At 43.2% G+C, this 16,607-nt stretch overlaps 1 protein-coding gene and 1 long non-coding RNA gene across 2 annotated transcripts; one reads left to right on the top strand and one right to left on the bottom strand.

Annotated features, from left to right (window-relative positions):
* Positions 1–500: 500 nt before the first annotated feature.
* Positions 501–1,441, bottom strand: LOC119326162 (histone H2B.2-like). The gene has a single exon (XM_037599869.1). It carries the CDS (start codon positions 1,383–1,385, stop codon positions 786–788), a length of 600 nt encoding a protein of 199 aa, XP_037455766.1. The 5' UTR covers positions 1,386–1,441; the 3' UTR covers positions 501–785.
* Positions 1,442–2,566: 1,125 nt separating this feature from the next.
* On the top strand, positions 2,567–4,320 carry LOC119323453. The gene is made up of 3 exons (XR_005156302.1): positions 2,567–2,655; positions 3,650–3,715; positions 4,265–4,320. It is a non-coding gene; the product is annotated as an uncharacterized LOC119323453 (long non-coding RNA).
* Positions 4,321–16,607: the final 12,287 nt, after the last annotated feature.

The following is a 16,607-nucleotide window of genomic DNA, read 5'->3' as shown; positions in this document are numbered from 1 at the left end:
ATGAACAATATTCTCTCAAAAAAAGTTAATGAACAATATACTCGGTTCTGTACCTGCCTACTGTCAGCAGATCATGATCAATCTGAAAATTTTACATTTACATTACTACAAAGCACACTCACTTTTCAGATTAGGACGGCCACCTAGTAACTGTCGAATCACATGAAAAATCAGTAGCAGAAATGTATCGTTGCTTTTGAAATCTCATTTTGCCAAAGGCAGCACAAAATTCAGTTACATCCAATGAGCCAACAAAGCATTGGCTACCATGTTAATGATCATCACAGCAGCATTGTCAGGGTGCTCGGTGACAGCAGGCAATTAAACGAGACGATTGAACAATGGAGTCGGTTTGTTCTGTGCCTAATGCAGAAGCGTAACCTACTGATCATCAACCTAGAATCTCTTCTCACATTAGTGAAAAACAAATTCGTATGGCAGAGTTTAGTAGCAACTGCATCATCACAGCAGAAAAGAATCATTGCTTTCCAAGTCTCCAGTTTACAAGAGCATCACAAATTCAGTTCTTACAGCAAGAGAGACAAGCAATCATGCATTTAGCAACTTACGCCCACCAGTAACTAGTATACTTCAACGACTCGCAGATAGCCAGATTCAACAACCACTAAAGTAACAGAACCAACTACACATTTCTACTACAAACACGATCTAAGATGATGTGGATTTGGTGACTGCCTTGGTGCCATGGTAGAGCCAAGCAACCGTTGAGCAACTTCTATCCAGCACTAGTACTTAAATGGCATGCAGATAACCAAAGTCAACAATTACTCTTCCTCCGGAGATACATAAGATACGTTGTAGTTTTTGAACCTGTCGACGGCAGCGTCGCCATGTTCGAAGGCAATCCTGGAGATATCGCCGGGGAGGAGGAGGCGGACGGAGGTCCCGATCTCCCGGGGGCCGATGCTGGACTTCTTGTTGTAGCGGGCGAGCTTGCCGGCCTCGGCGGCGAGCCTCTCGAACATGTCGTCGACGAAGGAGTTCATGGCGGCCATGGCCTTGGAGGTGATGCCGAGCTCTTTGCCGTGCGTCTGCTTGAGCACCTTGTAGATGTGGACCTTGTAGGTCTCCTTCCTCCTCTTGCCCTTCTCCCGGCCCCGCTTCTCGCCGCCGCCCGCCTTGGAGGCCGTTTCTCCCGCTGGCAGACGCTTCTCGGCCTCGGGCTTCTTCCCGGCAGTTGCCGGGGGCTTCTCTGCCGCGGGCTTCTTCTCGGCCGCCTTCTCCGCCGCGGGCTCCTTCTCCTCGGGCTTCTTCTCGGCCGCCTTCTCCGCCGCTGGCTCCTTCTCCGCGAGCTTTTTCTCGGCCGCCTTCTCCACCGCGGGCTCCTTCTCCGCGGGCTTCTTCTCCGCCGGCTTGGGGGCCATCGCTGGTGCGGGACGGTGGTTGGGGCTTTTGGTGGTGGTTTGAGTTTCGTGCGTAGTGGAAGGCGGGGGGGTTTGGAAGTTGGAACCTGGCGGATGGGTTTATAAACGGGGGGGAGGTGGGCGCTGATTGGAGGAGGGGGTGGTGGCCCGGATCGGTGGGGTCGTGTGGTAGGACCGTAGGATGCGTCCCGCGCTGGCTCGCCTGGACGGACGGATGTGCCGCTTGGATCGCTGGCCCGGCAAAAATGCGCGCGAGAACGGTTGAGCACCTCCGTTTCTTTTTTCTTTTCTTTTTTGAGCCGAGAACCTCCGTTTCTTTTCTTTTTTGAGCCGAGCACCATTCCTTTGGGATAGCGTGAATCTGTTTTTTCTTTACTTCACTGTGTATCTACTACCCCTATAAAAAAAAAAGAGGGCGGAGAACCAAAAAATCATACCCATCCATCAACCAGATCTAGCGGCCCTTAATCCTCTGATGTTTAATGCAATAAACCACGTATTATTAAGCCAATTCATCGATCCCTAATCTGCCCCCTCGTTTAGAAAAAAAACCGGTGCCCGCGCACGACCGCACGACCTCTCCCCTCCTCCCGCACGAACTCTCTCTCCCCTCCTCCGCGCACGTCTCTCGCCCCCTCCTCCTCCCGCGCCGTTCGCCGTCCCGCCGTTCCTCGCGCCGCCGTTAGCCGCAGGAGCCGCCTCCCGCAGCTGTCGACGCCGTAACCTCCCCTGCCTCTTCTCCGCCTCGCCCCTGTGCTTCCCAACCGCCAAGCCGTCGCCGTCTCATCTTCTCGCTGCATGGCCGGGCGACGCGGCGAGGCGCGCGGAAGCGAGCTCTTCGGCCGGCGACACGGCGAGGCGCGTGTCCGAGCGACGTGGCGAGGCGCGCGGGAGCTCTTCGACCGGCGACACGGCGAGGCGCGCGGCTGGGCGTCGCGGTGAGGTGCGCGGGACGGCCGCTGGCGAACATGGCCGGACCTAAGACCGTGGCGCACGCTGCCACCTCCGCCCTTCTCCGGCCTTATCTCCTACGGAACAGGTTACTCATGCATCGGTACCTAGCCACCATGGCATCTCTTTCCCTCTCAATCCATTCTTCATCAGGTTTTGCCCTTCGACCATAATCTCCATCATCCTGTCGAAATTGCATTTTTGGACCAAACATCCAATGTCGACGCTGGGTTCGCCGGAGGAAGAAGCGCCGAGTTCGCTGGAGGAACGAGAACGTCCGTCGTGCCGTGCATTGTCTCCTGTGGCGGCTACACAAGAGGTATCTTTCCCCTCGAAAGCTAATCAATGGATGGTATCCCCTGTTGTAGTTATTGTTTCTGTCCCTTTGCTCAATTATGCTTTTTTTTCAGTTAACAATTAGCTTTGCAGAATATAGATATGCTAGCTGCACCTAGGTTATGCTTTTTCTTCAGCTAAGAATTAGCTTTGCAGAATAGATATGCTAGCTGCACCTAGCAAAACAGGATTAGGGTATGTAAACAACTTTCCTCCCTGTAGTTTCTGGGGTTGCAGACCCATGTTCCCATGCTTTTTTTGCTCAAAGCAATGGCCAAAACATCTTTGTATCACGCAGAATATATTGTTCCACTGCTGTCCTGCTAGCATGTTTATAAGTGTTGGATCTTCAGAGCAGTCGCCAGTGGGTTATTTCACAATAATGTCTGTAATTTTACTTCAAAAAAATGTCTGTAATTTGATTCTGTTGTACTATATTTTCTATTTGGAATAAAGGGGTGCTTCAGTTTGGCTGTGTTCATAACTAGCTCATCAATCAAATCAGTGATCCAATAACTTTTTACAAAATTAACAAAAAAAACAGCAACTGAACCATCATCGTACTCCTATATGTACAACAAAGCAGAAACATGGTTTAATTGGTCATTAATTTCAGATGAATATTGCTCAGCAGTGATTATATGTCTACAATAGTAACACTTATTGTTTTGCCCTGGTAGCATGTTTATAAGTGCCCTATATAAAGTATATGTACATATTTTGTGTTAAATCAATGTCTCAATCTGTCAAAACTGCATTACAGTTGCACATGACCTGATGTGCAAATTTTTGTGTGGAGCTAACTTCTTTGAGCATGTGGCCAGTGTTTATTTGCATATTTTTCAGTAGAATTAAGTGCCTGGTGCCACTTGAGAGAATAAAAGAATGATCAGCTATTTTTTGTCACAGTTATGATTTAGTCAACATTGATGCCCGTCTGCAAAAAGCTTATTCTGATTTGGAATTGATTTTTTTAGGCCCTTAAGATGAGTGATGAACATCTGTCGAGCCGTCCAATGTTGTATATGGCAGCTACACCAGAGGTATGAATCCCCTTCATATTAGTTTGCATATGTGAGCCCTGGTACATGTACAATGCGTCTATTATCGTGACACTTTTCTCCATATATACCTTGTAATACTTTGTCTTATCTAAGAGAAGTTGGGTGTTTTCCCTTGCGTCAGGGAAAGAAAATTTAGAAGAGCATGAAGAACATGTTCATTTTCGTATGTATTTTGGGGTCATTGCATAGTGAGCAAGATTAAGGTTATAATTAAAAGATGAAAGCATATTCTTCAAGCTCAGAAGTAAACTAATTAAAATTGCCAAGAATCACAATCATCACAATTATCAGCCATGCAAGAAATCAAATGCCAGGTCTTAACACCACCTGATCAGAACAAAAGTAACCTCTTTATTAGTAGGTAAAAGATAAGCCCAAATAACGGTCTGTATTTCAGGATACTTGGTTTTGGAATGATTGATCTCCATGTAATTCAAATATATAGTGGCAAAATTTGCATTACTATTCCATGATCTTCCTCCTTGCCGAATTTATGATTGTCTTATACTATATCAGTCGACTTTGCAGCCGTTGTCTCCTTAGACCTCACCGCCATCGTCTCCGCCGACTTCGCCGCAAGACAATCTGCCATCACCTCCGCCGACTTTGCCGGAAGACCATCAACCGTCGCCTAGACCTACTTTGGTTCAGGTACTTTTGAAGCATCTGATGGGTCTCATATATTTGTCAAATCGTCACTTTACTATAGCAAATATAGCCGTTGCCGACAGTAGACTATATTTCACTGACAATCAACACATCATGCACTGATACATAGATGGATTCTGCTTGTACTTGACAAAAGCAGAGTAAATTCGTAAGGAGTGTTTAGTAGTTTAGTACATAGGTAACAGAAAAAAAGTAGTTCACAAATAAGTGATGGACGGGTCTCAATTATTTTCAAGAGGGCATTATGTTTAGGAAAATTGTTGCTCACCGTATTTTGACAACTAGAAAAATGCAGTTCTGCTTGAAAAAGTAAATTTAGGATTTTTCTTTAGGTTCTGCACTGAGTCCGCGGGTCTCACAAAGATGTAGGATAAATAAAATGTCAAAAAGATCAGATTACTTCTCATGTAATATATCATAGCGTGTGTCTTGGTCTTTCCTATTTTTTTCTGGTTTTGCAGCCTAGATTTTTTTAACCTGCGCATATATAGCTACTTAATCAACTGAGTTCCTTCATGCTGTGTGGCAGACCACATTTACTAATATGATTTACTTTCTCATTCTAGAATTTTGCTTCTACACATGTCCAGCAGTACTCTCACCCCTTTGTGTTGTATTTTGCTCTTGGATTTTTGACGTAGATGTGAAATTTGAGCCGACTATTCTCACTGTTATGCAAATTCATCTGTGTACTATGATTTCTTGAAATAGATAGCCAAAATAAAAGAAAATTGTGGAAGATGGTGCTCCTGAATTTGGGGTTTAGATATGTGCAGCAGGTTACTATTCAGGCTGAACCTGTCAACTCCCCAAGTGATTTTCTTGTTCTCATAACTTCGAAACTTGTCCAGCTGCTCAAAAGGTCCCAAATCCATTGTAGAATTGGAGGTTGTCGATCTTCCGAAAGTATAGTTTGACCAATTTCTTGTGTAGAAGAACTACTTCAGTCCTGATCCTAAACTCATATGGAGTCTATCTGGTTGTACACAATGCGTGACTGTCCAGGTCCATTAGTTAATCAATTATTTTATTTCTATAAGGCTAGAAAGCCTTTATTTGCAGATATCATTGCTAGCTTCCGTCATAGCTAGGATCAATGAAAGAATCTGTACTTACAACCAGTTAACCAAAATAGCAATGTGTTGTGATTTTGATGTCAGTCGCTAAAACAATTATGTACTTACAACCTGCACGATGGTTTCTATGGCCCTCCTCCGGTCAGAGCACTACTATGCAATAAACATAGCCTTTGCACAATTCTAGCTGTCAATTTTGCAAACACCTTGGATACAGTGTGTGTCTATTGCCGAGAATGTGAGGAGTCCCATTAGTAAGAAATGATGGCTCTAATACTACTCTTGACATACACATAATTAGGAGTTGTCATTTTAAGATGGTTACTATTTGGAGTACTTTGGCCAGTATTCAGCGGTGTTCAACATCAACGAGATTATTATTCAGCTTCAGAGTATGATTGCATGTATTGCTCATTATCTCCTTTTCCCTGTTGCCAGTACTAAGTGGCTTCGCACTGATGCAAGACGAACAACAGCCGGCTTGGATGAATCACTTCAGTGGTGTCTTGAAAACAACATGAGCAAGACTGGAATTGATGGGAATTCGAGACTATCCCTTTTTGATGGAAATGTTCTTCAGCTGAATGAATCTCATCTTGTCAAGCAAAAGATCAGTGATCTCGTGCAAGGTCCAAATGTTACCGGTGATCATGGCTCTACAGAAATGAACAACTGCGACCAGTCAAGTTACGAAATGTTCAGCCAATTTGACCATGTCAGATGCAGTTTTGCTTGGAGGAAACATAATTTGTGCATTCAACTACAGTTGTTGTTGCGCTCACAGGAGAAAGGACTTAGTTTTGTATTTAAGGCATTGAGACAGTCCACTTTCTAAAAGAGGTGGTATATTTGTAACCTAACTGTGCCCACGATCAGCAAGAAAATCAGTACATTGAAGTTTTTATTTGTTCGATGTACCCCTGAAATTTGCTGTCAAACAACTGTTATAGTAGGATAGTTAAGTGGATGTTTTTTTTGGCTTTACATCATCACATGACTACTGACCTAAATGTTCTCTGCCACACTAGCTTTCCTTTCAAGAGAAATTTGTAGCCTAACTGTTGTAGCAATTTTCCATGCATTTTGAATGTTAATCAAGACCAATGATGTACATGACTCCTGTTGTTATGCATCCGTTCTGACAACTACATTTCCCCCACAAATTTGCATGAATATATATAGACATATATATGTGGACTAAACTATTTCCCTTAATTATTACTATTTGCTTGGTTAATACATATATTTGATAATATGTTATTCTAAAACATATGCTAATATAATTATTGGCGGTATGATAGTGGTTCAGAATCAACTATATCATTTACAATGTTGAAATACATTTAGTTTGGTACATCCAAAATGTTTACAGCTTATTAATGCCTCAAGTGAGTGATAAAAAAATTATGTGTCTAACTATACAAGCACTCGTGACTATCATTTGTTTTTTAATTTTCCAAACATTTTTCGCAACAATAGTCCTGTCATCTCGATGTGATATATTGATATGTTTGGAAATAATTTACATGTGTATCCATTTTTCTAATATATTTCTAATTCCTATAAACACAAAAATATCCTTAAAAAAGTTGTTTCTGTATTTAATACTAGCATTGACCTCTTCTATGTTATCAAACATGTTATGATGTAAAGATTGTGCCTCTTAGCAACCGCTTCAAAACACACTTAGCATTGACCATGAATGAGTCTCACTAAGTAGGGTCCGACTCGCATTTTACACAAGTGCCCTTTAGTGGAAGGGTGCAGGTTTTTGCTTCCGTGATAGTAGGGATTTTTTTACCCGGTGCAACGCACGGGCACTTTTACTAGTTATTTTCAAATATCGAGAATAATGAATATCCATTTCACGATTGTTTTGAGCCGAACAATTTTCATGACGTTTTGACTTTTGAGTCACATTGAGATGCTTAAACATCATTTTTATGTAGTAAGAACATAACGGTGTCAAAGCTAGGATAAACATAAGAACGAATTTCCTTGGCAACAAACCTAAGCTAGTAAGATGAAGAAAATAGAACGGGACAAATCATTTCCATATATGTCTATATATCTTGTACGCCGAGAAAAATGGCACCAGACTACCAAACAAAACTACAGTGCGCTTAAAGAGGAAAAGGGATATAGTCAGTTTTGTTTGGGAAAGGAAATACAACCAATTCATTGCCGCCGATCTGATCAGATAAAATGTGGAGGAAGAAGTGGACGATGACCACAGTAACGGCGACTCCGATTCACGAGTTTTCAGTCACAATACGTTAGGCTACCACAGGGGGCACAAGTGGCGGGGCTGGACGACATCGGAGCATTGACTCAGTGCCACACGTCATGACGCACAGCACGGACGTGCCGTGAGGCTCCGTTATACGATCGATGAGCTCGATCTCACCAGCCTGCCAGCCGGCCGTCACGCCCATGGTGCTGCTGCCAAGATGCCACCGACAGTAGGAGGACATCGTCGCCCGAACTCAGCCGCTTCCCCATACGTCGTCGTGGGGGCTTGGTCAAAAGGGAACCGCTACATCTCTGGTGCCGTCAAAGCCGCTCGAGAGACGGGGTGGCGGAGGAGAGTAGTCGCATGGAGGTGGGGTATGGGGTAGACATGGTCGCCAAAGCTAGTGCCAAGCGCTCATCGACACACTACCTGACCATACACACGTTGACCACAACTGCCACCGTCTAGACTCCCCTCCCCGCTACCACCAGGAGACATCGCTCTACATGTTGCCTCGCCCATGGTTCATCCTCTGCCTAGGTGGAAAGCAAGCTAGTGTGTCATCAGAGTCGGTGGGGGCATTGCAGTGGCTAGGTCGTCGTTGATGACGACCAAGCACATGGTCGCGATGGAGGAATCCCCCTTGGGCAAAATTTCGTGTTTTGACCCTTTTTACAAAGAAATTCGAGATCTGACCCCTGTCAGAAATTATTTTGGGATCTGACCCTTTTGACTCCTACCGCCATCAGCAATGGCGGTAGGCCCTCTAACGGCGACTGACGGCCGTCGACGCGTACTGACGGGGGGAAGGGCCTACCGCCACAGTCTGAGGCGGTAGGGTTCGGTGGCCTACCGCCCGAGGTGGTGGCGGTAGGTACCGAAGAGGCAAGTGATGCTGCGGGCGGGCCCTACCCCACCCACCAACCCGTTCTTCCTCCTCCCCTCGACTCGAACAGAGTCGAGCGCCGCCTCTCTCCTCATCCCGATCCCCTCCCTCGATCTCCCTCTTCCCTCCACCATTTTCGCGGATCTTTGGGGCAAATCGAAGAGGCCGGTAAGCTCCTCCATTCCCTCCAATCAGTTTTCGCAATGGTTTTTTATTTTTGAAGTTATTTTTGGCACTAGGTGCAACCTAGGTTTTGGTGTTGATTTTTTTTATGATGTTTTAGTTGTTTAGGAGTATATGATTTAGTAGTAGGCCTATGTGAGGATGTGTGGGTGAAACAATTGCAAGATATGTGAGGATATGTTGGTGAATGCATATATGTTGGTCCATTTTATTTTGTGATGTATATATGAATTTTATAAGAAATCTTTCTGTATGTTGAATGCAAGATTGTGAGGATAAAGGCATAACAAAATTCGTAGATGGTTAATGTATTGCAAATTTGTGAAGATGTATGTTTTGCAAAATTGGTAGGTGGTTAATGCATAGTGTGAAAATGTGTGTATTTCTATTTCATATAGTTGCAAATGTATGAACCCTAGGTTTAGTCTTTCTTATAGCCATACGAGGAACCCTCTCTAGTTGATATAATGAACCCTAGAACCTAGATGAACCCTAGGTTTAGTCTTTCTTATAGCCATATGTGATGATTTATTGTGTGAATATTGTAGATATTTGTTTTGCTTGCATTAGAACAAATATTGATGTTTAATTAACTTTATCCAATCAATGCTTATATAAGGAACATGGCGCCACCACCACCACTTGATGAGGATGATGACTATGAAGACCCACTTGAGGAAGCCATCTGTGCTCAAAGAGTGAGGCTGAGCGAACGGGAGGTGTGCAACCTATGGGACAACTTTCTGCCACGTGCTGAGTTGATCGGGGCGCCATTCGTGACCCGTCTGACAAGTACCATGATCGATCGACATGTCATGGTATGTTATTAGTGTAGAATCCAAGGAATTGTTAATAGTTTAAATAATCCATACTTATCAATTGATATGTTTTTCTTATTCAGAAATTGCCAAAGAGCCTATTTGAGAGTTGTGGCATCGAGGCTGATGAAGAAGGCTATGCTGGAATACGCCTTACCGCAAGGGGCCCCGTCACTACTTGTGCGTACGGCGTGGAAACGGACGGTCGCACACATTTAAGCACAGATGGGTGGAAGAGCTTCCTCGTTGACAAGAATCTTCATGTTGGACAGGCCATCCTTATTACTATCAGGAAGACCAACCGTCAAGGCTTGAAGATGATGATCGTCATCGATATCATCTAAACTATATATGCGTGTGGCTGCTGATGATCGTCATGTTTGATTGCTACCTATTTTGGCTTCATGAAACTATTTGGATGTGATCAAACTATGTTATGTTTATGTCTATGAAATTGTGATCAAACTATGTTATGTTTATGTCTATGAAATTATGATCAAACTATGTTATTTGGTACTTGTTTCTTAATCTGTAATGGCAAAACTAATTATGCTTATGTCTATGAAATTGTGCCTATTGGTTCTTATGTTCAGGGCCCTTGCATATTTCTATGAAATTGTGATCAAACTATTTGGATGTCTATGAAATTGTGATCACACTATTTGGATGTGATCAAACTTCTTATGTCTACAAAATTTTACACGAAACACAAGACCCTACCGCCAGGCTCCCTGGCGGTAGGGTCAGACAGCCTACCGTCATGAGCCCTGGCGGTAGGGTGAACCTACCGCCAGGACGCTTGCATATCTCGTTACAGAAGGCATGCACGGCAAAACCCTGCCACACCTTACCGCCAGAGCCGTTCGCGGTAGGGTTAGACAGCTTACCGCCTGGTTGTCTGGCGGTAAGGTACTTATCCACGTCAGCGCGCGGTGACGGCCCCCGTCTCCCTCCGTCACACCCTACCGCCAGGGTATCTGGCGATAGCCTATCTAACCCTACCGCCAGGGGCTCTGGCGGTAGCAAAAGGGTCAAATCCCGAATTTTTTTCGAACGGGGTCAGATCTTGATTTTGTTTGCAAAAAGGGTCAAAACACAAAATTCAGCCTCCCCCTTGCACCACCTAGCCGACAACGAGGGTCATGATGACGATGGTGGTAGGGCAAAAGGCAAACTACTTCCTCCGTTCCCTAGCATAAGAACTTTTAGCCTTTTCTTGATTCATATGTATCTAGACACATCTTAGTATGTATGTACTCAATATTTTGAAATGGCTAAAAGGTCTTATATTAGAGAACAGAGGGAGAAATATATAACCCGTTGAATGACATGATGTGAGCATATGCTGGGGACGAGGAGCCAAGTAGTGAGAAGTGAGAGAGTGAGTTCCCAGGTGTGTTGACAAAATATGAGTGATATTAACCCGCATAGGTACCATGAAAACAAGTTCTACACAAATGTGTATGGATCTTTTAGTAATATGTCAAGTACCAAAAGTAAGTGATTGTAAGCTGACAAGTACCGATGTAGAAAACATTTGTCGTAACATGTTGACGACCTCGAGGAAGCCACGGTGAAAACAGAGCATCGATCAGGTTAACATTTGAGAGATAAATTTTTTTAAATGAATTTAGAAGAATCTTTGATAATTTCATACCAATGGATGTATGCATGGAAAGGAAGGCATGGCACCGAAGACATTTCTGACTTTTGTTGTTCAAGTCACTAACTTGGAGCTAGCAAATTGTCCTAATCAGTTTATTACCCAAATATCCATACAATAAAACAATGAATGCCATGATCTGCAAATTATTTTTGAAATATTGAAGTAATTTTCCATGTTGCATGCGTATTCACATATGCAAGAATTGTATGATGGCTCCCTTCCAGCTTCTGGATGCGACGGCCTCTCTCTGTCCGCTTCTTCTCCGTGTGGTGAAGCTGCTACTGATGTTTGGCATCTTGGTCTTTAAGCTTCTCGTTGAGGAGTTGTGCACGTCGGCGATGTGCTCCGAGGCGAGATCTATAATTTTTCAATTATTGGCACCATGGATGTTTAGTACTTTTTATCGATCACATGATCAAAATGACATGCCTTGATTCATCTTGTACTCCTATATTAGTTTCGTCGCTAATAACATTTTCTATATTTTCTAGCATATTATCATTAAAGTATCATAAAGTATTGCTTGATGTGCAGAGTACAAAAAAAGAGACTATTGTCTTGGACCGATATTAGTAGCAATTAGTAAGGTGATGCACCAACCCTTGTTTGAGGCTTGCAGCGCATGGATTTTATAAAATCTGATTTATTAGTTACTAGCTACCTCATAAATTTCAAGAAGTATTCCCGAGAGCTAGAAACCCGATGTTTCTGCTTTCCTACTCTGTGTGCTCCTCATGTGCCCATTATTTTTTAATTTAGAAACATTTAAACCGATCACCTTTCGTGCCCTCTCAGGCCATCAACGTTTGCAGCCATCCGATCAACACTTTCAAACATTTTCGTATGGCAGATTAGCTGTGAATAACACCTTTTTTTGAAAAAACTATGAATAGCACCTTTTTTAGATTCTACTATGAATAGCACATTTTTTACAAAAAAAAACTGCGAATAGCACTTTTTTTAGAACCTACTGTGAATAGCACCTAAGCTAGTCTATACTAAGACCAGACGTACCCAAGCACTGCTAAATTTTGAAGTTGAAATTATGTGTCACCACACTACATTACCTGTTGTTTTCCTCGGTTTCTGTTGTGGGCACTGTGTAGTAGTGCTGAGATGATTTAACTATGGTGCTCTTGGCACAACTTTGAGAACAGTGATGCCCGCATTTACTGTTTGTTTCATACAAAACTTATGAGAGTAACTCCAATTGCTTTTCATGAATGAGTAGTTCAAATCTGCTTGACCGATGACATTGCTTGCTCTGCAGGTATTTCGGGTTACACTCTAGTGGCTGGGAGGCCAAAATGGCTTGTTGGTTGTAGGTTCTTCCATTTTCTATGTTTGAGGTAGTGATTCACCCTCTATGTGGCATGTACCGACCAACTGTGAAGTGGACTTGTAGGAGGAAATAATCACTTACTTAGCCAACTCCCATCTATCATCTAATTTCTCTAGACATTTGCCAACTGGCATGAAGGTTGAAGGCATCCCATTTTAGTGTGTTTGCATGCGTTTGAGTGTCATCCATGTTGTATTAGGCTAGGATTTGTCGATGTCGGGCTGCTTATATATGCCCTGTGATGTCCTATTTCTTGTGCGCTTTTATTAAACATCTATCTGGTTGGGAGCTTGATGTTCAAAAGCTTAGTACTAACTAACAAATGCTGGATCACATTAGACTGACCAACTATGGTTGGGAGTTGGGAAGAAGCTCTTGCATGTTGATCTACACTTGGCTTATGGTATTTGCTACTCCATAAATAGTAGGCTATTCGACTAGGGTGGGGTTCAGTGCCATTTTTCTTTCTTTGAGCCGCTGGGAGGGCTTGGGTGAGTTGCATAAGTTTTGAACTTCTTTTATGAGTTGTTTGGAGATAAACCGTCTCACTTCTTCCTAGTGAGAAAAGCCAAAGCAACATTATCATGGTCTTTACCTAAAAACATTACCATGGATTTGCCTAAGGTCTCCAACTTCTATATCGTCCAACTCTGATGCTACATGCACACCATCATACTCAATTAGACAAACAAGAAAAATATATTTTCCTACCCACATAACATATTGCGACATGTGCATAAACATACTACATCGTCATGGTTTTGTCCGTCTTTTATGTTTGCAAGCAAGCACAGTGATGCATGCTAAAGTGATTTCGGTGCCATTGTTTGCTCATTGTCATGTGTTGTGGTGTGTCAGACCAAGATTTCTACTTAAGATTCCTTCTAATGTGTTGTCCCATGATGAATCTATGCCATAAAGATAGCATTTCTATAGTAGACACTATTATGAGTTGAATTTGTACTCTGATCAGACATGTGTTTGAATCTCGTTACTCTTAGAAGAATAGAGATCTCTGTGTTGTTACCAAAATGCCCAATATGCAAGCTAGTTGAGTGTGTCGCGTTTACCAATATAAGTAAATCTACAATCCACTTCCCTCTCAAAACCACCCAACTACCACTTCTCAAGATCCCAAAGTTTGTCATTAGTGAAAATCGTTGCTTTCCCACCCCCGATGTTTGTGTCGCGAGGTTGGGAGTGGCTGATTTTTGTTGTTTTTTAGGGGCATCGGTGTTTATTGTCGTGCCTATGACATTGACAACAAAAACTTGTGAAGTAATTGTCAGTCTCTTTTGACACAGTGGCATTGACTTCGACATTGATCAATATAACCGCCCATAGTACAATTCTTCCATGCACACTTGGGTTAGAACGGGCCTTGAGACCTCATAGCCACGGGCCTAGGGCCACCCCTGGATTGATAGGTTGTCATTTTGATTAGGGTTTCCTAGTCGTGTGGTCTGTTCAACCTCAGTAAAACTTTTTCTTCACTTCCTTTGGACATAATGGAAACATGGATCATAGTTTTTGGGAGCGGGATAACATATCCTCTCCTTGCCAAGTTTGGGAGAATGCCTCAACCCGTTTGCGAAGACTACATTTTTTGGTTTCATCCCACCCCGCGGGCTCCTTTCGTGCTATTTTTCAAGGGAACTTATATCCTATTCCAACTGGGTCCGGGTCCTCCGTAGTACAAGTATTACTGCATGGGTGTTGTAGACATCCATATCAGCAGTTAATTCCAATCTGATGGCTCTATTTTCCCACTTAATTCTCTACATAAATGAAAACAAACACCTAATCTGTTCAGTGCAAAATCTCCTATGGCTGCTTGCTGCCAAACGGAAACGCACATTGGCACCAAATAGCAATCTCCATGCCTTCGTCCTGCCCACCTTCGTCCTCCTTGTAACCAGAATAGAGACGGGGTATGTTAATCTGTAGGATCCATAGAGATCTCCCTTTTTCCATGTCTCTCCATTGATCGTCTTGCTCACCCTGATTCATAGGTGGCATATGGATCTCCCTTTTGCCCTATCTCTCACTGATCGTTCTCCTCATGCTGATTTGTAAGTGGTGTAGATGATCTCCCTTTTGATCTCCCTTTTGCCATCCTTCTCCTAGCAACAAAGAAACAAGTTGATCAATCTCAGGGTATCTAACATGTGGTCTGGTTCTGTTCATGTTCTCAAGGCAACAAGACAATTCCTAGACCGTACTATCACATATTAGAAGGTCTAGTGGAGAATATGACCAACTCCGATGAATATCCAAACATGTACCATTAGTTTTGATAAATTCAGCAGTAGCTAAATTGCAGAGGAGCGGAACCCTCCAAACAACTAGTAATTAGTTATCTATCCCTTTAATGTGTAGAGTGAAACCGATGATATTTGGGACTTAGAAAATAATTCATGATTTCCAAGGATATGCCAGTAATTTGATAGAGAAATGAGAGGACAATCATGCATTGTGATGTGTTATCTTGCTAGATCAACCTCAACTACATCCATGTACTACAACTAGTATTTCCTTTTTTGTGACGTGTTTAGCACTTAAGGAAAAGACAGAGAGAGCATCGTCTACATATGTTATGATATTTGTAATTTCTTGAGTCAAATGAGATGATAGACTATACAAAATGATATTTGAAATTCCTTAAGACAAAGAGAAAAGAGCTACCTTTGTATCTGTTTATCTGTTTTAAATTGAGGAAGAATAAAGGTAGAGTAGCACTCGGTTTTGCTGATGTGTGAAGCAGCAAGGGCTTGAGATTATGTACATCACAGTATCCTAGTTTCCAAATGAAATGAATTTCAACTTAGATAGATTTAAGATCATCAAAAACTGATTTACAGTATTTTGGAAATTTGCTAATCAGAACCATGCCAAAATCCCTATGATACCTAATATGAATCCTGGAAATTTACTATGATTCTTGTACCATGACCACAACTCAACGACATAATGAAATCAGATGCAGTTGTAGTGAGATAAGAATTGGTATTTATATCACAACTCAACAACATTGAGAAACACAAGCTACATACATATAATTCGGAAATTTGCATGGACAAGACCCTGTACAGGGGATCGAACATAATTTCATGCTACACACTAAAAGGTAGGAGCCAACCACGTACTGACCTGTGCCTCTCGCGAGCTCCATGCACCGGAGAAGGTGGGGGGAATAGCTCACTCCTTCTTGGACGGCAGCGGCGCGGGCCCGGTAGATCCCCGGCACGAGATCCAGTAGATCCCCGACATGAGCGGCTGGAGGAAGCGGGCAGCTTCCATCGAGGTGGAGGGCATCGAGCGACACAACCTGGGGAGGGTTAAGCGCCCAAGTAGCTGACTGGAGAGCTGAGGGGACAACATCGGTTGGTGAGGCCAGGGATGACACCGTGCGACGGATCCTGGGAAGTTGGGGACACAGCCTCAGCGCAACACACGGGCATGGAGTTCCAGCTGCCGGACCGTCGCTTAGGGAGGGGGTGGGTTGGGCCAGAGAGCCGAACCCTCGCCGACGGCGAGGCCGTCTGCTCGCCCCTCAATCTATTTGCTCTCCAGTCCAGTTGGTGTGCTTGAGCTTATGTACATCACAACATCCTAGTTTCCAAATGAAATGAACTCTTATATAGATTTAAGATAATCAAAAACTGATTTACAGTATTTTGGAAATTTGCTAATCAGAACCATGCCAAAATCCCTATGATTCCTCATATGAATCCTAGAAATTTACTATGATTCTTGTACCATGACCACAACTCAACGGCAGAATGAAATCAGATGCAGTTGTAGTGAGATAAGAATCGGTATTTAGATCACAACTCAACAACATTGAGAAACACAAGCTACATACATATAATTCAGAAATTTGCACGAACAAGAGTCTGTACAGGGGATCAAACATAATTTCATGCTACACACTACAAGGTAGGAGCCAGCCACGTACTGACGTGTGCCTCTTGCGAGCTCCATGCACCGGAGAAGGT

Source organism: Triticum dicoccoides, chromosome 6B (assembly GCF_002162155.2).
Source record: "Triticum dicoccoides isolate Atlit2015 ecotype Zavitan chromosome 6B, WEW_v2.0, whole genome shotgun sequence".
Classification (NCBI taxonomy): Eukaryota; Viridiplantae; Streptophyta; class Magnoliopsida; order Poales; family Poaceae; genus Triticum; species Triticum dicoccoides.
Note: the sequence above shows the minus strand (reverse complement) of the source record. Positions and strands in the feature narration are given on the sequence as shown.

Excerpts from the sequence above, each read along its gene's own strand:
- LOC119326162 (XM_037599869.1), bottom strand. The coding sequence starts at position 1,385 with ATGGCCCCCAAGCCGGCGGAGAAGAAGCCCGCGGAGAAGGAGCCCGCG.